At 42.0% G+C, this 24111-nt stretch overlaps 1 protein-coding gene across 5 annotated transcripts in view; it reads right to left on the minus strand.

The window, feature by feature from the left end:
• Positions 1 to 24111, minus strand: part of LOC117226122 (uncharacterized) — a 797792-nt gene that overhangs the window by 14680 nt on the left and 759001 nt on the right. For 4 of the 5 annotated variants that reach the window (XM_076522565.1, XM_076522567.1, XM_076522568.1 and 1 more), the window contains 8 exons: positions 14976 to 15247; positions 14130 to 14474; positions 10811 to 12338; positions 9989 to 10092; positions 8890 to 9270; positions 8167 to 8250; positions 6758 to 6924; positions 1 to 4683 (listed from right to left, as the gene is read on the minus strand). The exon at positions 1 to 4683 is cut by the window's left edge and continues 14680 nt beyond it. In XM_076522565.1, the coding sequence (XP_076378680.1) occupies positions 4284 to 4683; positions 6758 to 6924; positions 8167 to 8250; positions 8890 to 9270; positions 9989 to 10092; positions 10811 to 12338; positions 14130 to 14474; positions 14976 to 15247 (3281 nt within the window). In that variant the 3' untranslated portion in view covers positions 1 to 4283. The remainder of the gene's footprint in view (positions 4684 to 6757; positions 6925 to 8166; positions 8251 to 8889; positions 9271 to 9988; positions 10093 to 10810; positions 12339 to 14129; positions 14475 to 14975; positions 15248 to 24111) is intronic. The other variant, XM_076522569.1, reaches the window with a different exon arrangement.

A 24111-nucleotide genomic window follows, 5' to 3' on the forward strand; every position in this document is an offset into this window, starting at 1 on the left:
CGATACACATTAATTTAAGTAAAAACGAACTTTGGGCCATGGAGCTTGAAGCAACGATCGAACGCTGTCCAGCGATAAAACTTATAAATTAAATTAGTCGAGGTACACGACGACGATCGACGCGCGACATTTAAACGAGTGGACATAAAACAAAAGAAAACTTGTACTTAGTAAAAACGTACACCGCTCGACTCGTTAATCGTGCGCCAAAGCGCCCGACGTATGTATGTCGTTCGATCAAATGGCAGTACGATATCGGTACAACTCACTAGTTGATGGCACGGGTCCGCCTATGTACAAATACGTAATACCATATACCACATACCATTTAAATACATCACATATTTATCATTTTTTTTTCTCGTTATATATATACTCTCCATACAGATATACTCTTTTCTGTGACGTGGAGGGACTCGTTTGTACAATTCATGCGTATCTTCGTTACTGCTTCAGTGTTTCGTTTGTCACGCTTTCCCTAAGATCTGAGCTTCCGGCCACCGGCGCCATTTTCGATTCGCCCGCGTCGATCCAGATCCAGAGGCCGCTCCGTTAACTGCCTCAGAAGTTATATTTTTCCAAGAAATTAGACGATAAACAATCGATTCTCTTCACCCGAACAAAACTGACCGTTCTAACTGCCATTTTTCTTTTCATACGAAATCATTTCTAAAACGATTAGAGATCATTCTCAAGGATCGAACAGAATGTGATCTGGATCCCTGGATCCGGATCTAACGGCGTCGCTCGCATCCAGCTTCCCTCGTTACCACTAACTACGCCGTTTTCCTCGAACCTCTAAGTCTGATTACGATTACATACAATAATAATTATATTAGTAGAAACTTAGTTTCTGTAACAAGATGTATTGTCTTAAATGATATGTCTGCTAATTTTGTTGCATCTCGTCAACTCACGCCGCACCCGTGCCCGGGCCACATATAACAGTTCCGTTCCTTAAATGAACTTATTTTTAAGACTCGACCGTCTAGGATCTTATTTTATAGTTAATATAGATTTCTAGGGGTTTGGGGGAGGAGGGGTGGTGGGCCTGTTCACGCTGCCGACACCGATCACCGGTGGCCATCGCTCTAATCGTTCGCAAGATCGTTTTCTGGTCGCAAAAAACAAGTAATATTTCCATGGACCGTAATTTTTAAAACAATTCTGCAATCGTGCGCAATACCGAACGTCTCGAATTCTACATTCCCCCTCCAAAAAAACGGTGTGACTCGATCGTAACCAATGTTCGAACGCAACTCGACGCTCTCTCGTTCGTGGTATACGCGAAACAATGTGTCTGTCGCCTGTCGGACTTTCCGGATAGAACGTTGCCCTCCAATCATACACGCCACCGAATCGATCGGTTTTCGCCTGCAAACGAATTCCTCTCTCATTTCACCGGGAACATGCGTGGCCGGAACGTTTGTTTGTCTGAAAGATCGCGTTACATTGTTGCGAGACGGAAGGGTAGAGGCGGATGAGGAAAGATCACGGAACGTTCGAATACAAAGACACACGCAAAAAGACAGATCTGGTTCGCGGAGAGGCTTCGATAATATCCAACGGATCGCCTTCGACAGCCGGAAAAAGGGTACAGTGTGCTTTTCCTTTCTACTTATTTCTGCTTGTTGTTCTTTCTCCGTCGTTTCTCCGTTTCGCTCGTCGTTTCGCAGACACTCGCTCGCGAACGTAGTCTTTATCTCGCAGACTAAAAACAAGTGGAAGATTTAAAGCCATCCGTACATGTTCTTGTTTCTTTTGTTCGTTCGTTTCGTTTCGTTTTGTTTTTGTTTCTCTCGTTAAAACTTGGCAGATTTCATTATTATTTTTTTTTCTTCGTTTACTTTGTTAATGCATCCTCAGTCGCTTGCGTTTTACACGTGAAAAGTTTAAAAAGTTAAAATGTATATTCGTAATTTATTCCTTTTTTTTTCTTCCCTTTGATTAGGTAAAAGTTAATAAGAAGAAGAGTGTTAACAGTAACAATAGTTTTTTTTTCAAGGTAGAGTCAGAGCAGCTACGGCTGACGAGACGCTTGAACGACAATCCGGATCGACGAGTCAAATAGGTAAACCGAAAGGTTGTCGAACTGATTCGACAACGAAACAGAATTCTCGGATCTGTGTGAAACTGAATTTGTTTTCTCTTTGAAATTCGAACGAATGGAGAATGGTGAACGAAATGAATTGCGAATGAAACGAGGGTCGTAACAGAAATCGTTCAAGGCACCTTACATACAGGAACGTCGTTGCCTCTTACTCGGAATCTAATGGATCGAACTTGGTGGTCTCGCGGTCCGCCATTGCTCTTCCAAGAGTTTCGCCATAGTAGTCCCTAGTAAGGTAGAAAATCAAGCCAAGTATATATATTTTATTTCTATATAGATCCCTCCTAAAACAACCTAAAACCTAGCCTACGTGTTTTGCGTTAAAATTCACTTTGAATTGTACATACAGACACTGATGTTAAATATGTACAGACATGTACACCCATTATGTACATATAGAGCCGTGTTTCTAATGATTCGTTATGGCGAATAATATTTCATTCTCTTTTAAATAAACTTATCTCTCTCTTTCTCTCTCTCTCTTTCTCTCTTTCTATCTTTCTCTCTTTCTCCCGTTCTCTCTTTGTCCCTTTCACTCTCTCACTCTCTCGCTGTCTCTACCTCGCCTGCCTGTCGTTCGATTATGTATACAATGTACTCATGGCTGTATGTATAATCGTTTATGTTACATTCCGTGGTCGACGGAATCGGTCCGGCTGGTCACCGAAGTGAAACTTGAACAACTTGTCTCCATTCTCTAGAGAGCCTAATTTTCTTCACCCTAAGCTACGAATCATTTTTGTCAATTACATCGATCTGTTTATACATATGTATAATGTGTGTGTATATATATAATATATATATATATATTAAAATTTTTTTTATTTAGACGAATATAGTTAATATATATTAAGTAACAGAGGTAACAAAAATCGGGGAGGTTCAACAAATCTACGAACGTCTTTTCCGACGAGGATCGCATGCTCATCGAGACTCTTCGATACTCTAATGATATTCAAAACTAAGTAAGAACTAGAGCGAACGTGCAACAAGTGGTATTCTCATAGGATCGCCGGGACAGATCTTGCAGATTGATCCGCCGTTCTCGAGCCTAAGTGATCGCCGATCCGAATTCGATCGTTGAGAACGGTGTTCAGCTTGCAAGTCGGTCCGACCGACAGCGAATCGATTAAAACGCGAAAAGAAAAAGAAAAGGAAACAGAAAGAAGAGAACAGTAAAAAGAAAAGAGGAAGAAGTAGAAGAAGAAGAAGTAGAAGAAGAAGAAGAAGTGGAAGTAGAGAGGTAGAAGTAGAAGAAGAGCAATTCGAGAAAAACAAAATGAAAGAATGATCAAAGAGGCAACAGGTAACAGTAATGTCTTGTGGCACAATCTGGGAACATCATCGCGTGCGAATAGCAATTAGGTACATCGAAAACCGCGATTACATTACAGCACACTCGTCGTGGGAGGAATCTCCTCTCGCCTAATTCTAGTCCCGCTGTCGCGTACCCTAACTCCGCCTTATCTCCTACGTCGTCGCTCTTCTAGGCCATTTGTTCGCCGACGGAGGTTCGTCCGCCAGTCTGATTCAACTCGAAAAACGGAAAACACCGACGGGATCCTGGCGAGTCCGAGGGATCGGAGCCCGCCGGTCCCGTGACGGCGGATTTTTGGGACTTCCGGTACCCTGTCTCCTCGCTGAACAGACCCGTCCAAGTGCAAACGACTGTGTCCTTGGGACACCGTCTCTCTCTCTCTCCCCTCTCTCTCTCTCTCTATCTCTCTCGCTCTCTCGCCAGGTCTCGTTTCGAATGCAGCAGGAAAAGATAGATCTCGTCGTCGGTCGCCACGATTCCACGGCGACAGAGGTGCTCTCTCGCTTCCGGTGGCTGTCTCGTGCACGCTGCTAGTTAGGTAAACTTAGTATGGCTGGCCTGGCAAAGAACTCTCGCGGTTGCTCTCGCTTCGTTCAGGTCCATAGCGCGTAGAAGAGGTATTCTCGTTTTGGAACTATCTATCGTGGAAGTCTTCGGCTTTCTCCATTTGACTCCGCGGCTCCGATGGACAAAGAGCCGTCCACGGTGGTGGTCGAACGATTCTCAAGAATCTCCGATCGCGGTTGTATAAGTGCCTGCCTATATAGCTTGCGCGACCATCGTAATTTCTCTTTCCCTACCGTACCGTTACAGCCTTCGTTAAGGTAACTTAAGTTTAACCGGTTCAGCCTCGTCCTATGGTGGCCTGAGCCGCGTCGGGTTGTGCCATAAATGCGCCGTGCTCTGAGCGCCGGTGTCGCCGTTGCTGGGAGGCAGTGGCTGCTGATTACTGAAGTCTGGGGTCTGCGGTGAAACGCTGCTCGATTGCAGCTGTTGCTGTTGTTGTTGTTGTTGCTGCTGCTGCTGCTGTCGCTGTTGTTGAAGCTGCTGCTGCTGCTGTTGTTGTTGCTGTTGTTGTTGTTGTTGTTGCTGCTGCTGGCTGGACTGCTGATGTTGAGACTGCTGCGATCTAGCCTGCTGCTGTTGTTGCTGCTGCTGCGCTGGCCGCTTAGAGTCCTGACCCGTTGTATCGGGCGATGGCACCGGCCTGTGAGATTTCATGTGCGCGCTTCTGCTTTTCACTTTGTTGAAAACTCTGCAAGACACATCGAAGCTTGTTGTTAGAACGGTGATTCGCTTGCTGGGTGGAGAGGCGTACAATTTGGTCGCTGTTCTAGGGGAACTGATGACGATGGGCTGTTTTGTTTTTATATCTGGTAAGAAATCGTCGAGTCCAGGGATCGAAAGCAAAATCGCGCGACTTGACGATAGGTACTTTTGGATTTCGATCGGCGGTATTAAAAATCTTTTCAATCCTCGCAGTAAACACTGAAAACTGTTCGACGAATAATAAGAGAATGATATTAAATAATGGTTTTGTTTGAAATATTTACGAACTTCGCGTACATTTCTCTTGTAGAATATTCTTTCAAATTCAAATGTGCGTGTCTGATAGAATCGAAATGTCTGTTAAAATTGAAATGTTACGGAGCACAAAAAGAACAGCTGTTTCATATGAGTTTATAAAAGTAACAATAAGACATTTATTCTGATTTTTAACAAATGTTACTGTAACATTTGCCGTAAGTAACATACAAATTGAATAAACAACTCATAAATGTATCTTCACGATATGAATGATCGTAAATTAAAAAATTAGTGACCCATCATTTTGACGGGTTCCGTGAATCTAGTGTTAATAGAACCGACTTTTAAAGAAATTCCAATAGCTATCCTTTTCTTCTACATCTAAAACGTCTGGAACAAATTTTGTTTAAAAACGAAATTTCATTGTTCATTTCGATCCCTGGTTTGGTCAGTTTTCGAAAGATTCGTTTGCTTCATCCGGTGAGTACGAGAATCGTTTTAGTTCGTGTTTGTTGTTTCAGGGACAACGATGTTGGTATGGACATTGAGCTAATAGTGACAGATCATGCGTGTGATATGCTGTGATAAGAATGTTGGTCCTACGTGAATGATCGAAATGTTTTTTTGCCGATAGAATTTCTCTCCTCGATGAAAATATCGGTTCGAAAAGAAAGTAGTCTTTGAACAGCAGGAAAAATAGTTTCATCTAACGCTACCGAGAGTACAAAGGCTTATCGAAGGTGGTTGCTACTTGCGAGTCCATTAGAATAATAGTGTAACAACGATATATGAATGTAAATTGCTATAAGAATGATCGTAATGCTAGTATTTGTCAGATAGAAGAAAAAATAAGATAAATACACATTGACACAATTATTTGAATCTGAATGATGCAAAATAAAGAAACGAACATCTATAATGTACAGTGTGGTTGTGATCATTTCTCTAAAGTATATCCAGTTTGCTGCTACAACTTTAGAACAGTCTGTGATTATCGTGTTAACAACTCAACCATTCATCGAAAAGCCATGTTATTGTGAATCAGCAGCAAATAGGATGCAAGCGTCGCTATGAGTCATTCTGTGGGGACTGTATTTAGAGTACAAAGTGTTAATAAATATCAGGGACAAATTTTGTTCACATTCCAATAGACGATGTTTTCTAATAGTTCATAAACATACAAATTTCTTAAGAACTTCAAAATCTCTAAGTTACACGAAGATTGCGGAATTTTATGTTATATGGAAATTTCTAGAGAAAGATGGGCGATAATTTTATCTTATTTTCGTCGAAAGAAATTTCATCGATGAAAGAAATTTTGAAAGTTAACATTAATTTCGGAGAGTATAATTTAGAGTGCCGAAATTTCGAAAGTACCTGTCAGTTGTTAAAGGGCTGGATAAATAATTCTTGGCAGAAATATTAATAATTTGATTTGCACCGATTTGCGATTGCATTTGTGCAATTAATGCAAAGTCGACGCCGCCTGAGAATGACCGTGATATTTATTAACAGTCGGAACATGTAAATTCGGCACTGCGGCTGGCTCGGTTGCTCTACATGGCTCGAGAACGTGTATAGGAAGGCTCTCTTTCTCTCTAGAAGCGAGGGATACGTGAGCTATGTGTTGTGGATGTATTTATCTATTATGGTGTCTCTGCGCGTGAATACTTGCCGCTCGTGCCGCCATTTTGACGGGGCACGTTGTGTCAGTGGCCGGCCGTCGTATTGTTCGGTTTTTGGTTTCTTTTCTTTTTTTTTTTAATCGAATGGATAATTTAGATTAGAGATTGGAGACTTACTTCCCGCAAATCTTGCAGGGGTAGTGAAGTGGGGTGGGCACGGGTAGTTGTTGCTCAGAACTAGTGTGAGTTTGTGAGTTGGTGTTGACTGTGGCGTGGCCGGTATTGCCGGTTTGGGCGGTTTGGGTGCTGCCGGCCATCGTTACTGTTACACTTCCGCTAAAGCTCTGATAACACAAAGAAACACAAAGCAAAAATAAACAACACAAACAAACAACAACGACGACAGATAAGTAAACGCCAGTGGTCACGCACAACGCACAACACGACTCGGTCCATCGTGAGAATAGAGAAGCGTGAAGAAACGACAGGTCAACAACAAATCACCATGCGACACTTAAACGTTCACACGTATGTACGCATGTATAGTGGTCTTGGACGCGGTGCACGCGCGGTAAACCGCCCTCGAGTTTGGGATCGTTCGTTTTTCACGAAGCAGCTCGTATCGAGACAACTTTACTTATCAAACATGAATCATCGCTAATGTTTATCAACAGTCCTTATTACCGATACCTCTTATCTTCATGGTCCGGTCTTTCCTTCTTTTATCAAGTGTTAAAACCTTTCAAGTTTAAGTCGTTTTTTGTTATCGTTAAAAATATAATCTATGGAAGTCACTTTCAAAGATTCAATTCACTTATAAAAATTCAATGTATAGACGTTACTTGCAAAAATTCTATTCTTAACGGTCACCTTTACAAATTGAGTTTACAGAAGTCACTCGTCAGAATACAATTTGTGGAAGTGGCATTTGAAAACTTAACTTATAACAGTCATTATCAGACTGATTTAAGCAAACTCTTTCATTGCATCTCTATTCTTTATCTTATTGTATCTGCAATATTTTGCTTTCATATTCTAATGTACCATAATTTACAGTATCTATGAGTACGATAAAAAAATGTTTCTGTAAATTTTTAGCGAAGAAGTGCGAGATTCGATAGAGACAGATGATCCCAGACTTTCGAGCTGTAGTGTACACCGAGCACGAATCCAGATTCTTTGACAATTGCCTAGAAATTGTCCCAAATGAAGGCAGGCCTGTGCGAATGATTATAAATAAATAATTCTGTCAGAGGTTTCGCACTCGGTATTCGTCGATTAATAGTTTAGATATATGTTCGATTAAAATAGTACAGACAAGTGATCGAGCAGCCTCGACAATTGTCCGGAAAGATAACAATCATTCGGTAGGAAAGTATTATTAAACATGTTATATCGATGTATATTTCTAGTCTGGAAGCGATGAGAATTATGTTACGTTAAGCAACTAACGGAAATGTTAATTCGCCGTTTTATAGTAAGAACACAATAGTATATCGTTATCGCCTCGATCAATTCGACTCTTTGCATATGTAAAGCTTGTTTAGAATAAAATGTAAAGGGAACCAGAAAGCGACGGTACTCACATCAGGACAGTCATACGCGAATAATCTCAGCTCTCCATCGCTGGTTGTCAAAGTAGCAGAATTTTCTCTCTCGTTTGTCTGCAACTAAGCAGAAACAGAAATTAAAATTTCAACGTAATCTCATTGAAAACAACAAATGCTCGTCGCTGGAGCTGTTCCCTAACATTTCAGAAAAAATCAACTTCTGTAAGATAAAATATTTTCAGTTTAACATCTCGATGATTCTTTCGAAAGAATGGTAATTTTCATTCGTGTCCGCTAGTTTTTACGAATCCAATAATTATGTCTTCTATGCCTTTTTGTAAAATCAAATTGTTGTACAACAACCTTGATTTATATCAGGTATTTTAGGTGCACTATTTCCTCTGAATATAATAATTATGCTTTCTATGCATACGATAATTATGCTTTCTGCAAAATAGATTTTCAAGAAGATAATGCACGCATACATTTTATACGTACGTTAAAATATGGATGTATTATAATTTACTGGTCGCTTATTGGTATTAAAACATTTTTTAAAGATCAACTTAAACCTATGATTTATGCAGAAAAAAATTATGGAACATTTAATAAAAAAAATTACAACGTTGCTCTAAATACAAGTGTTCTTCAAGAATTTTGATAAAGCAATTGCTACTGTTTGAAATTTTGTCTACCAAGTTTCTTTTTACACGTACAAAATTCGTAGTTCAATGACAAGTATTCTGCGAGAAGTCTTACCAGAGTACGATGGAGGATCGACTTGTCATCACTGAAGTCCATCTCCGTGACCGATGCTATGGCATCGCGAAGTTCCCTCGTGTCCTTGCAATCTCTGTTCTCTGTCTTAATCTTTGGTTTTCCATGGCGGACACGTAGTCTCTTATACTCGTCCGGGCAGAGTCTCTTCCATAGATAATAGAATTGCACGCACTGTTTCGCGGACTTGCCACCCACGTCCCGCGAGATCGCCGAGAAGTCCTTATTATACTTCAGGAGGCTTTGATAGAACGCGTCCATCTCCTGCGTTGTCCATCGATCGGATTCCTGGCACTCGTAATTCAGAAGCGGATGTCCTGTCGGCAATATTGGTGTTGGTCTCATCAGCTTCAGCATCGCTTCCTGTAATCGCACAACAAATTTCATTGTTAGTCGTATCTACGCACTCGCCGAAGACACTGTAACTTGACGCTGAACCTATCGTGCCGGTCAAAATGACCGGACTTACAACTATTATTTTCAATTGCGAAAATTATGCGGACAATCTCGTAGGAAACGATTGATTAAGTTCTTTTATTTAAGCTTAGATTGTATTCCTATTTTAAAGAATAATGTTTCAAATCTGCTCTATTATTAATATCAAGGCGTAAGCATAATTTATTAAGTATGATACAGCTATGTCAGCGTAATATGTGTTTAGTTAACTTTTATTTTATATAATAAAAGATTTTGTCTTCTTAATTTGATGCAAATTTATAAATCGGACAATCATTTCAATACGGAAGGAGTAATAAAAATGATAAAGACTTTAAATAAATTCCGTCTTGTCATTCCTATGAAGCAGCACACGTTTGTTACTTAGCGTTAAAATTTAGCGTTTCGAGCGAGCAACCTTCTTCCACTATTACGCATTAATATTCCGTGTGTAATAAGTAGACTGGGAATTTTGTGCATTTATGGCAAATACGATCTAGTAAAATATAGTTTGTTAATTCTACTTAATAATAAATAGTGACTCAATTATACGCAGTTTATCTTTCGGTGAATTTTATAATAGTTTAAGGAATTTTGGAAATGGTACGCGTCACTATAAAGATGAACAAAAAATGGTGGCACTCACATGGATGTTTCCTCTGCACATGTGCAGCAGATGAAGCGCGTACTCTTTATTTCTTCCTCCACCTGGCACCGCGGCGCAGCACGCAAATTGCAGATACATCTCGACTGGAAAAAAAGCAATTTTTCACTTAGACATATTCAGAATAAACAGAATAATGCGTCGGTACTGCACAGAGAAACATACAGGCCGAGTCATTCAGCCTTTTCACCGTAATTTTTCTCCCAAACTAAACGTTGCATAAAAAGATTAACGCTAGATTCACGGAGCACTAAAAGCTCCGTGTTTTATTATATAGTTTTATATTAGTTTATAAAAGTAAAAATAAGACATTTATTCTTTATCGAGTATTACTGTAACATTTACCGCAAGTGACACATATATTGAATAAATAACTCATAGACTGCGGGATTTTACGCATTCGTGGCAAAAATTAGTAGTTGAAATATAAAATTATAAAGCCACGAGAAGATTCGAATAAAATATTGTTACACTGTTTTCAACTTAAGAAAATTACTAAAAGAAACAAGTTGTTTTCATTCAATTTCTGTTTCATAAAATCGTCTTGGAAAATTTTTGTTTCGTATAAATTTTGACCTAGTGTTAATAGTAAAAAATTATTTGTTGCTATGTATATATATATATACATTCGTTCGAAACGTTCTTTCATACAACATGTAGATTACAAGAAAAACTAATGTAAAGGAATTAAACGGCTCGCCTGTACATTCAAATTATTAAAATCAAAGAATCGAATTTTGAGTTTCATAAAGAAAAAAAAACCCGCAACAGAAGACCAGGAAGAGTGCGAAAATAAGGACTCACGTTCGCTGTCGGTCAGCACGTTGTTAATACCAGGGTCCCAAAGCAGATGATCAGCCTCGGGTTCGCCCTTTCCTCTATCACCGTCGCTGCCTATAGGTGGTATCGTAGCCTGATACCTAGTCCCGATGTTGATCCTCGGCGGAGGTCCATCGTTGCCTTGGGAATCGTCCGAGCTGAAGTCGGAGTCTCTCTCGAACTGATGTAGCCTGGCATAGAGGCCTGGCCCAGGCCGGGAGGGGTCCAAGATCGGTGGCGGTGTGTAGCTGCTGTCCCAGTGTCTGTCGCAGGCCTTCCTGAGCCTCGAGGGGTAGGAGTGCGAGGAGCTGGTGTAGAGGCCGCCGTCCATGCGCGGCCTTTTCCTGCAGTGTCTGACGGGACTTCCGGTCGGTATGCTGCTCGGATTCAAGAAGAGGTCGTCGTCCAGCAGCTCCTCCTTGATCTGCTCGATCGGTACCGGCAGGCTACCGCTGAGCGTCTTCTGCCGCATGTTGCTGTTCTTGGCCGTGTTGGTCTGGATGAGGAACTTGCTCGGGTTGACGACCTGCTGCTGGTTGAACTGTCCGACGTTGTACTGATGGTTGGTCTGCACGTTTAGGCCGATGTTAACGGTGACGGGCTCCACCTTGGGCGTCGCCAGGCGCACCTCCTTCTTGAAGGCCAGAGCAGGGCTGAGGGAGCCGGTCTGCACCAGCACGTTCGTCTTCTGCAGACCCGCGGTCTGGATCAGCTTGAACTCGCCGTTGTTGTCGACCACGATGCCGGCCAGGCTGCCGTTCCCTAGGCCGAAGTCGACCAGGTTCTGGCTGGTGATGAACTTGTACGACTGGAACTCGAACCGCCTGCGGCTGGCCGTGGTGAAGTCCTTCGGGGTCGACGAGAGCAACGGGTCCTCCGAGTTCGGCATCATCTGGTTCTGCAGAGCGTGATGAGGCGACACCGGGAAACTCGTGCTGGTGTACGAGACGGGTCCCGGCGAGGACACCGAGGACGGCGGCAGGGAGGACAACGGCGACGGCGCCGGGGTCGCAGACAAAGGGCTTGGCAGTGGCGAGTGAGGGTTTGGGGATCCGGACCCGTACAGGTCCGCGTCCGCGTCCGATTCGCCTGGCAACACTTCGCTTAGCGCCTCCTCCACTGCCGCTGCGGAGGACATGGTCGACGTATAAAATGCTGCGGACAGCGGCGACGAGACTTGTCTGACGCTCTCCGGGTCCTCTTGCGGGCTCAGCAGGGGCAAGCTGCCGGTCAGAAGACCCTCCTGGCTAGCCGGTGGCGTTGGATATGTAAAGCTGGGACTGTCGTGTCTGGTTAACGGCGACGGCAATGGGGACTGCGTCGGCAGCGTATGCGGACTCTCTGTGTATTGGGCACCGTATGTACTGAATTCGGCTAATGAGTCGGGCAATGGGGAGTTCACTAGAGCCTGCAGGTCTGGATTGACAGTGTGCTGCGCGGGGTATCGATCCTCCAGCGCGATATCCTGCAGCTGCTCCGTTGGCTGTTCCTGGAGCAGGCTTGCCGTCTGAAACTGAAGGAGGAGCCTGTCAGTGGGTCTTGCGTTTGATCATCGATAGGTAAACCTTTCATTAGAGAAACCGGCCGCAAGATACGCCATCTATAGAGTGGTCTCTAGCTATGTCTTACCTTTCTAAACTATGACATTTGCGGAGAAACTGTCTTCAGACACCCCCCTTTGGTAGAAATAATACCAAATACATTTCTCACTTGGATCTAGCGTTACCGATTTTCTTGCGAACTGAACGTGAACTACATTCTTACGAATCCAGCATAGTGTTTTGGAGCCGGCTTACTGTGACCAATTGCTGGGTCTTTGACTCGTTTTCGGGCACAATTGTCTTCATATTTATCGAGTAAGACACACATTAAACTCTTTTTATTCCTTCACTTTCTTTACTTCCTGATATGTCTTAAATATTGTTAAATTAAATGAAATCGTTCGATAAGTAGAAGGTTAATCATGCCCGAAGACACAGAATAAAGGCATAGTAACCGGCTTCGCTGCTCTGTCGTAAAGCAGTGAATTAATTTTAATTTCGACTGTTTCTCTGCCTCCCGAAATCGTCGGAACCTTCCATCGATATGGAAATTCCGTCTTCGACGATTCTCGAGTTTTAAATTCCACGGGATTAAATTAATTCACGGCCGAACGGTACCATAAAAATTGAATTTGCGAAGGGGGAGCGGTCGGATAATCCTGAAAAGTTCGCGGGATGATGGCATTTCAAGGGCCAAGGGTGGGGGGAGGGGAGGGAGGAGGAAGAGGAGATAGGGCATGAGATGCAGGCATTAGGGAGGAATCTCTAGTATCCGTAGGTCAGACATTAACGAGACCACTCGAGGAGGAGAGGTTCGAACCGTGGGATGCGGAGATATCCGGTTGTAGATAGGTCGGCTGGGTAGGCGCTTTTCAAATGGCACAAAGCGTCGCTGCAAGCATCGTTGGCGCAGTCGTGCCAGCTACTTAGATAATTCGTCTTATTAAATTTCTGCGTCGAGAAGGCCGGGCGGCCCGATCGCGGCGTAATTGAAACTAAAGCGTTTTCAGCGTTCCGAGACGCGGGACGAATAATGAGACTCCGGGAATTAGGCTGTCAAAGGTTCCCCGGGATATCGTGTCTCGACATGCCGGCGTCCTCTCCTTTCTCATCCACTTGTTATTTTTCACTCTGTGTACCGGCTATTTCAATGGAGCTGTAAATTAATTCTCAACGAGTCTGAGGGAGCCTGTTTTTAGAATCCTTCACCTTCCCTCGGCTCTCCGCGTTTCTATAAACAGTGCACCTACCGTAGATTAATTTTCATTGTCCCTATTGATGACTCTCTATTGTGAAAATTGTTCACGCTTCGCTCAAGATTTTCTATCAAAGACGTTCGTTATTCATTAAATCGTCTACTGTTAAGGGGAAATGACTGATTGTTTGCCGAAAGAAAAAATAGGATCGGAGGTGTAGCAGAGAATATTGAATCGAAAATACATTTGCGAACGTATAAGCAGTGCTTTTGGAAATGATGATAGTCTCGTTTGAGGCATGTCTTTATATTCTTGCAGTTTCGTTCGGCAATTGCTTAGTTACCTTGAACCCTTATCAATTTAGTGAAAGCAAAAACACGTTTGCCCGGTGACTCATAGTGGGTAGATGCGAACACAAGATTCTATGTAGTTGCGTCGAAAGTTAGAAAGATGAAGAAAGAAAAGTGAACGGAGCTTCAGGTTGATCTTGTAGGTAAACAAATGTGAAAGAATTGTAAATAATCGATATTTTGAAGAAAGAAATATGAACTGGAGGGATCGTCCTACCTGAAGCGAGTCCAATTGGGTAGCATGAAGCAGGACACTGTCAGGAACCGCGGTGACCTGCTGGAACACTTCATCTTGAAGACTAGGGCTGAAGTAACCGCCATCTTCGGAGTAACCTGTCATGGAGAAGCTGTCTGTGACAGTTGGCTGGGACTGGGGCGGGTTGTTCTGTTGTTGTTGTTGTTGTTGTTGTTGCTGCTGCTGCTGCTGTTGCTGCTGCTGTTGCTGTTGCTGCTGTTGCTGCTGCTGTTGGTTTGTCGTCGGCTGCACCGATGTTTGGTACGTCAAGTGTAATCTCTGCCCGGGATCGGAAGTTGTTCTCTTCGCAGCCATTTTGGTAGTGCCCTGCAATTACCGATATGTTTTACGTCGTTCCCATCGGATCAATCGGTTTGAGATTTGTTACATTTTCAATAAAGAGCGACTTAAATAATCAACAAATATATTTATATTAACACGTTAAGCGCCGAATATCGATCCCAAAAATTTCCACAATGTCGAAGTCATTTAATTAATGAATCCGATACTAGAATCTTAATATTCGTAACATTCAAGTACTGTAATTGAACGATTTCGCTGGTTACGCTATTACTATTATTATTACTATTTATAAAAATAGTAACATTCGATTCGTTCGATACATTACAATAAAAATGAATTTAATTAAAAATTAGTGTCACCGTGGCTTATTTAGCAACAGTTTCGTAGAACTGTTTTTCGTAGAACTAACTTTCAAGATCGAAGATCAACAGCCATAATTTATCGAATTATTTGGGTAAATATGACGCACGACATACATTTTTGTCGACATACGACAACAATGAATACTTGTGGAAATTAGTGTACCTTCAAGATCATATCGGCCAGCGCCTGCGCCTGTGCCTGCGTTTGCGCTTCTTGCAGTTGTTTCTGCACGGTTGCATGACCTCCGACTGTGATGTTAGGCTGCCGGAAGTGTTCGCCATCGGAAAGTCTGCGGGCCTTCTCCGCTGACGCCAATGGCGGCGGCGCTGGGACCGCGAAGCTCGTTTTACCGGCGACTTGAGACGCGCCGTCAGTTTGCGTTGTGAAAACGGTCGTGGTTGTGCGTGGCTGTTGATTCGTGCTGGTGTCCGCTGCTGCAATCAAAGAAACTTCTTCGTTAAAAACTTCAGCGATACCACCCCTCCGTCAGCATCGCAATTAATGTTACACTGTACTTCAATTGTTTAACCTTTTAGGTGCGGCTGAATTCTGCGCGAGGCTATTTCTCTGGACGGCAGAGTCTGATATGTACTGTACAGAGTGTCTGTATACTCTGTCTGTATATTGTTAAGATACAGTTATATTGTTAACAGTTATATTGTTAAGATAAGTCTGTATATTGTAAATCGATGTGAAGACAAAAGAAGTGTGAAACAATGCATATGAAGACGATTATTTGGTTCACACGATGAGCGAGTGAGCTACTAGAGTAAGCCACTATAGTGGCGCGTCGTTCAGAGAGATGACATCCGCGAAAGCCACTATAGTGGCGCGTCGTTCAGAGAGATGACATCGGCGAAAGCCACTATAGTGGCGCTTCGTCCAGAGAGATGACATCCGCGAAAGCCACTATAGTGGCGCGTCGTTCAGAGAGATGACATCCGCGAAAGCCACTATAGTGGCGCTTCGTTCAGAGAGATGACATCCGCGGAAGCCACTATAGTGGCGAGTCGTGCCTAAAAGGTTAAGTCTTATCGGACCAAGATGGAAATCCTTTCAGCACAATCCTTTCGCATTGGCTAATTCAACCGTGGTCTGTCTACACTGAACAGCACTAACGAAGCAACTTAATGTTCGTTACATGATTAATGTTTGTTATAAATCTGTATCGGACCAATGTCGTCATATACGCGGCAAAGATCAATGAAACCGCAAAACCTGGCAGGAAACTTTGGAAGAATAGATAATTTCGATAAAGATATATACGAATGAATTTGTATAAAATAAATAGTTTTTTCTATATTTGATATAAAAATCTCTAGCACATACTTTCTGTCTGTATCAAAAATAGCTTCGACCCGGCGGTATGTAAACTTGAAATACTTCTGGTCCTCTAAAGGTTAATAATGTTGCAGATGGTATCGCATTAAAATATTGATAAATAGTAGCTGGATTAGGATGATGGATTACAATCGATCCTACATATTTTTCTTCTCCACGATGTATGAATAATCTAGATTCAAGATATTATTGTCAGACAATTAACGCTTTATTTACCAGAAGCCAATGAAAAGGATTTTTGATGACTGAGCCATTTGTAAACGTAGCTCGACAATTTCCTCTTAAATAATAATTTCGAAAGAACTTGTCGGATTATGAATGAAGTTTCTGTCACTTTTGAACAATTTCCACAGAAGTTTTCGTCTATTGAGCCTTGATTTCAAAATGGTTAGGAAATTGTCGGCAGATAAAGTGTGAACAGCATGAAAATTTCTGCAGGTATTTTTCTTTCGCAACAGATGACAAAAAACGCCAACGAATGCGGCAAGTAAACGAGTATGAATCTGCTGAAATTTTGAATTTGTTTTCCCAACAGCTAGTTACAGGAAACTGTAAAGACGAGTTGAAGGAATATGTACCGAGATACTGACAAACAGGATTACCGTGCACAGAGCGCGCAAGAAAAATCTATCCGAGTAGCCGCGCGAAATAATGAGAATCGCGATATTTCCATACTGAGATGAAGTTACTTATGAGAGATACTCTAAGGTGGATTCAAACGACGAGAGATTACAGCGGACTGCTGTATCGAAAGGATTAAACAGTCACGCAGTATAAAGGGTCAAAGAGCCGCTATTGGATTTACAGGAAACGGAGTAAATCTCCCAGTAAAACTCGCGAGTCGCAGCGTTCCACTCGTTTTGAACGACAAATTGCAGAGCGGCCGGGAGGATACCGGAGAGAACCCGAGAGAATCCGAGAGCCGGATGAAACGTTCGTTGGAGGAAGATAGGGAGATCAGTGAACGCAGTAATACGATTCGTCCTTCTTCCGGTTCCGTACGTATTGGCTTCTATTATGACGTTAATATGAATTAATCGTATTGCCGGTTAAGCGAACAAGCTTCACGGACCGGCTCCAGTTTATGGGGAATAAATTATGACGACTGCGAGCTTCTTAGCACGGGAGACCGTCCCCCTCGTTCGTTTCTGCGTTCCTTAATCCGCCCTTTCACGGCCGTACGGATCTGGAATGGGAATAATCTTGCCGGCAAATGGTTTTAATCGTGTCTCTGGTCGTAGGAAGATGATTCCGACTATTTGGAAAAATCTCATCCGGACGACGCGACGCCACGGTTTTTCGTACACGGCGAATTTCTATCTAACTATGCGGCCAACGGTTTTTCCAAGCGTATTCAATTTTCATCCGTTCTCGAAACGTTTCTGTGAACATCGAGAAATGATTTATGCTGTTGGACGAGGTGATTTGTCATTTGGGTTCACCATCGCTGTAGATTTATACGCGTTTCTGTTGTTTATACATTTTTTTAAATAGAGATGGGTATGTATATTGACAAACGTTAATTATTCCACTTCTAAATTAGTAATTTTCTTAAGATTCTAAAATAAATTTTACAATATAATGTAATATATGAAACTTGAGACTTGAAACTTCTGTATTGTGCCAAATTTCTAGTTAAAACGACGGACGATATCGCTGAAAATATAAACGAGCATCCTCAGGATCATTTATAATTTTATTTATCGATTTTCTTAAGACGTTTTTTAAGGCATTCCTTCTAGACGCGTTGGCTTTTCTATAGACCTTAACGAAGCATGCGAAGATTGCAATTAATTGTCAGAAACTAAATACTGAAACAATATTTAAATAATAATATTTTCAATATTTATGCTCCGGACCCAAATACATCTGGTCTTCTCTGTTCGGAATGTTAAACAATATTCTCCATTTCTCTTTCCCATGGATATATCTACACGTAATTTAACAAATATATTTTACTTGGAAAAACGCGGATAAATTCGCGAGCAAAACAATTCTAGGCGTCGTGATTCGCGGCAAAAAAAAAGTAAAATAAATATCCATTCGATGGACATTCCAACTTGTCGCGCATAACTAAATAAATCCTTATACACACGAACCATAAATCATTTCTCCGCGTATAAATTATCATTTGCGCGAAACAAATAAATAAAACGTTACTCGTATTTATTTATCTGTCTGCAATAAACCATAGCAACCGCGGTATGTATTTTTATCTGCGTTCCCCCCGACAAGCGAAAACGTATTATTCGTATTTATTTCGGTGCAGCGCACCGCAGCCCTGCTGCAACATTTACACATTTCCCGTCCACGGGCGAACAGAAACACGGTGCTAATCTTCCTTTTTGCTTTACGAGAAGCCGACTTATGGCCGCGCCGGCCGGTAGAATGGAGAATCGGTTCCATCAATATTTCCGTTCGCGTTCGAGATTGACGTTCAGCGGATCCGCGAAGACACAGTATTGGCCGGTGAAAAATATATTTCGGGGCGTGAAGCGTCGTTTACGACGGCGCCGTAACCCCGACAGATATAAATGCGTGCATTTCCTCGAATGGGGCGCGCCGCGGGATGGCCGAGGGTTGGACGGGTTCGGACGGGGTTCGGACCGGGCCAGAGCGAAGAGGAAATGGGATCCGCCGAGTGCCGCGCGGCAGCTGTATCGCAACGAAACTTTTCGACGACGATTCCATGAATATCTGGCCTTCCTGCTGGCTTCTAGCCCACCGGCAACCTACTTCCTGCCTTGTTTCGCCTCCTCCGGCGTTATACCGATTGTCGCTTAACGTTCCAAGCGTTTTTGCTGCTCGTCGCCGCGCCGCCGTCGACGTCGTCGCCGGCTCGGTCTACGCTCGCTAATAAATCGACCGAAAGAAATTAATATCCGCCGTCTCCGAACGACTCCGATCGCTCGACTATTGCTGTTCAGAGGTAAATTGAAATCGCTCGGACCAGCTTTTATCCCGCCCGAGGAAATAGAGACGAGCCCGACGTAACTTCTCGCGCGTAAATCAGTAAGGTGCAAAGGCCGAACCGTGTAACGAGACCCGACGCGATTCCCGCTTCCGGCATTACTCGCTTTTCGATCGTTCTGCGCGGAATTATGTTTAAAATGAACTTTTTTTGCGAGAGATTGTTTGCTGAGGACATTGTCCGATTCGAGGTAATCGTTCATTTGCCGAGAATCACGATCGCTCAAACTATCGTGGAAACACGAGTGTTCGTTGAATGTTTAACGACTGATGCTATATGTTGCGTTGCGTGACGTGTGAACTGCAGATCGTATTCGTGTTATCGTATCATTTGTTTATTCTAATTTTATTTATCATAATAAGATTTTACTCGAATAAGAATTCATTCGAATAAAGAAATATTCGAATAAAGAAATATTCGAATGAAGAATAATTCGAATAAAGAAATATTCGAATGAAGAATAATTCGAATAAAGAAATATTCGAATGAAGAATAATTCGAATAAAGAAATATTCGAATGAAGAATAATTCGAATAAAGAATTATTCAAGTAAATAGAATAACTTATTACGAATAATGAATACTCGTTATTCGAATAAAATATTCGACTAAAAAGTATTCATATAATTATCTTAATCTTTTAGATACGCCTGAATTCTGCACGAGGCTATTTCTCTGGACGGCAGAGTCTGATGTGTACTGTACAGAGTCTGATACTGTATATTCTGTCTGTATATACAGGGTGTCCCAAAAATGTCTCGCAATCCGAAAGTGGCGGGTTCCTCGGGTCATTTGAAGCAACTTTTTCCTTTACAAAAATTTTCTCCGAGGCACCGTTAACGAGTTATTAACGAAAAACAGTGACTAGCGGTCGAGCGGTCGAATCCCAGCTCAGCTGGCGCGAGTCGGCCGAGCCAACGGCGCCAGCGGTCGAGCGGTCGAATCCCAGCTCAGCTGGCGCGAGGCGGCCGAGCCAACGGCGCCAGCGGTCGAGGCGGTCGAATCCCAGCTCAGCTGGCGCGAGGCGACTGATTCAATGAGCGGAACTGGGCTTCGCGCGCTGTTTGGCTGGGCCGCCTCGCGTCAGCCATAATCGATTCTTATTGGTCACTGTTTTTCGTTAATAACTCGTTAACGGTGCTTCGGAGAAAATTTTTGTAAAGGAAGAAGTTGCTTCAAATGATCCGAGGAACCCGCCATTTCCGGATTGCAAGACATTTTTGTGACATCCTGTAGACTGTTGTAAATCGATGTGAAGACAAAAGAAGTGTGAAACAATGCATATAAAGACGATTATTTGGTTTAAACCATGAGCGTGTGAGCTATTAGAGCAAGCCACTATAGTGGCGCGTCGTCCAGAGAGATGACATCCGCGGAAGCCACTATAGTGGTGCGTCGTGCCTAAAAGGTTAAGTCGATATTTATTCGAAACAATTCGGATAATGTCCAGCTCTGATTTCAACTACGTATACATAGATTTACCAACAGAATCTCCGAATAATTGTTTCCAATACATCCTACAAAAATATTGCTTTCTACGGAAAACGAATCCTGAGATACAACTGTAATTGCAAACGAACCTTCACGCTACTTCTACGAATCCGCGCGGTTGCAGAGTCCTTGTACAAAATATAATTGATTTAGTCAGTCCAGTTCCCGAATTTTCATTACACGGTTATGTGAGTGAAGCGTGCAATTCGGTACGATTGCCTGTCGGCGATTTGATGTACAAGAAGAATGAAAATAATCGAATGTGCGTGTGCGCGTGAGATCTGTTTGAAACGCGCCGGCCGCATTTCGGCCGAACGATTTTTCCGCATAAGTTTATGCAGACCGCAAATCCATTTAACGCCGGCGCGTTTCTACGGCCGCGTAATAACGTAAATCCGCGCGGACGAAACCAACTGGGGATTTTTGCAAATTGCCAATCATCGGTCGCGGTAAAGCAGATTGTTCCCGGCCAAGTGGACACTGGTCTATCTCCGCCTCTTCGATGTTGTTTTTACTTTTCGATTCGTATCGTTGCGGTTGCTTGCCGCGTTAGGGCTGTCTAGCGGGTCAAACAGGTGATCAATTTGTTTGCGGTCTAGACTGCTCGGAATCCGACCGAAAAATAGTCATTTTGGCTCGTCCCTGTGCTAGAAATGTTAAATAATCGATGGCAAGAATTTAGAAAACATGCGACGCTTGCGTTGCTCTAAACGTTTTTCAGTTTTTTCGTTTTATGTTGACTACGAGATTAGCGACAGAAGTGATTCGTTCTTAAATAGTCCAAGGTATCTTTAACGTGCTTTTCAGATGCCAATGCTATGTTCAGTTTAAGTCAGTTAACAGCTTAATAATATTGATAATGCAAATAATGTATTACTGTTAATGTAATAATGTATAATAATGTAATAGTGTAATAATGTATTACTGTTTTCTATCGCTTCAATCGTACTCGTGGAATCCGCGTAGATGACGCAGCATAAAAGGTTGTTCGATTTTATCAGGTGCAGTGTCGTAAATATTTTATCGATTCAAGTAGAACGTAAATAACAATGCGACTGACAGCGTCGAAAGAGAATTTAGAATGATCTGATTGAAAGATTTTTAGTTCGGTCGATAGATTAATGAAGAATGTCAGAAATGTCATTAAGAAATGTCAGAATGTTACTTATTTATTAGAATTTATAGTCATGCTTCGAATTATTAACCAATTATTAGGCTCGTTTTCTATAATGATCTTGTGTTGTTGCAAATATCAGCGTCTTCTGTGGAATTTATAGAATATTCAATTGCGTCGAGCTTGATAGAATTCGAAGTGATTGGAACGAACTAGCAAAGAGATTAAGTGCCATTTTATAATCGAGTGCACGGTGGCACCGTTTCGGGGACGCTCTAAATTATTTTTACGAGGCGAATCCTTTATCCATTTGCCAAAGTTTTCGCGTCGATCAGCAGATAACCGCGATATTTTACGGGTACTCCACGGCTAGAACCGTCATTTTATCGTACTTTTCGTTGAGTTGCACCGATGCAGCCGGCATCGAGTTATGCATCGTCAGCAATGGCTTCTGTTCCACATGGCCGCTCGGTAAATTCCGAGTAAATCGCCGATTCTTCTTCATGAATGATCCTATCGCTGTCTAGGAACAGCATTTTTCATAGATTAATTAGGAATCGTAGATACATCATGCCAGAATCTGGCTAGGTGATCTTTATTGTCAGCAACTTCAAGCTCGGCACGAATAATTACCGTGATTTTACAGAAGAATATACATACATATGTAATTCTATTATATTCCCTCCGTACACTGAGAAGTAAAACAAAGAATATCTAAATCGTTCTCACATTTTTATTTTGCTGTATCAGATGCATAAGACGTCTCGAATTGCTGTCAGCAACTTTAAGGAAATAATTCTAGCGATTACTATAGACTGCGAATCTTCTTTAAAGTCTTTATATGTTTGTATTTTTGTAATAATATTCCATTTGACTCATTTGTTTTTTTAAATACGCTAAGGAAAGTAAATATAAAATTTAATTCCATTAGATTTATAATAAAACTTAAATTACAGTAGATTTTTTCCAGAGAGCTTCACACGTAATTTTCTCGTAGAATGACATTATTATATTATAAAATATTTGTAGTATAGAATATTATTGAATATTGCTGAATACATTATTCAATATATATTATTAATAATTTTCTCATTTTATTCGTTCCTACATATTACGTATATAAAACGTATGTTCATGTAACAATCCTGTATTTTCTAAGTAAACCATCTGGTTTAAAGCGTAAATAAATAAATAATCGTTTCCAATTACAATGAATAACTTTAAGGAAATAATTATCGTGATTAGACGGAATAAGTTGATTGAATTTCCGCTGTCACGTTTTTCTTTTTTTAATTCAGCAGCATTGCGTGCATATAATCGTTTTTGATTTAAATGCATAGAAAAGCTAGTCGACCGTTCATTAGTTTTCGAATCAAGCGGCGCATCGGCGTGGGAAAAGTGTCGCTCGGAAATTGTCCTCCGAAAATCGGTCAGTCGACACAGAAATGGCCAGGGAATGCGCGATCGATCGATAAATTATTCTCTGGAATTGTGGGTCGGGAACGATTCGCAGCTAAGGACTCGTCGGGCGGCGTGTCACCGCATCACGCCCCTCGGTGTCGACACATCGATGCAATTAGAGGAGGACTCTCGGTCCAGTTACTCGTCGACGGTGAAATGTTTCGGTCAAATTCTCCGGAGAAATGCGAGTTAAAAGCGCCGACGATTCGTCGTTGATGTGCAAATTTGAAGCGGCGATTCGGGACGCTGGTTTCCGAAACCGTTTCGATAGAAATTCAAGCACGGCCCTTCCTTCTCGCCGCTGAAAAAATTGCTCGACCACGTGGAAGCCGTTTGTTCGCGAAAGTTTAATAAACATTATTCGAACGACCGCCGTTTCATTCGCGACGATATTTCTCTTCCTCGAATCGTATCTATTTGAAAATATAGAATAATAATCCTGGACCTTTGTTATTCCTGTAATAAATCTTTTCCTCTCTTTTGCGAGATCCATGCTCAACTGTAACGCATAAATAAAATATTTGTCGAGTGACAAATCATTCTTTCCCTTTTGTGCAATATTTCTCTTCCTACGAATACATCTATATGTCGAAATGTACACGGCAAAAGGATAATTCTTTCTTTTTTCCCACGGCAAATCTCGTTCTCTATTTTGCAGAATTGTTTTCTTCTGACAAATATACCGATTTTCCAATGTATGCAACGGAGACTAATTTTCCGGGGAACGTGTTTCGATTAAGAGCATTCGACCGAGATCCCGATGTAAAGGAATGAGAAATATATTGCGAAAATTACTCACGCTAATGCATAATGTTCTGGATAGGTGTACTTCATGCTGAAGTGCGACAATTTATAGCAGCTAGACATTAGTGATTTATTATAACGAGACAATGTAGACGAACACCGGGAGACTGCTCTCTG

Source organism: Megalopta genalis, chromosome 6, assembly GCF_051020955.1.
Source record: "Megalopta genalis isolate 19385.01 chromosome 6, iyMegGena1_principal, whole genome shotgun sequence".
NCBI lineage: Eukaryota > Metazoa > Arthropoda > Insecta > Hymenoptera > Halictidae > Megalopta > Megalopta genalis.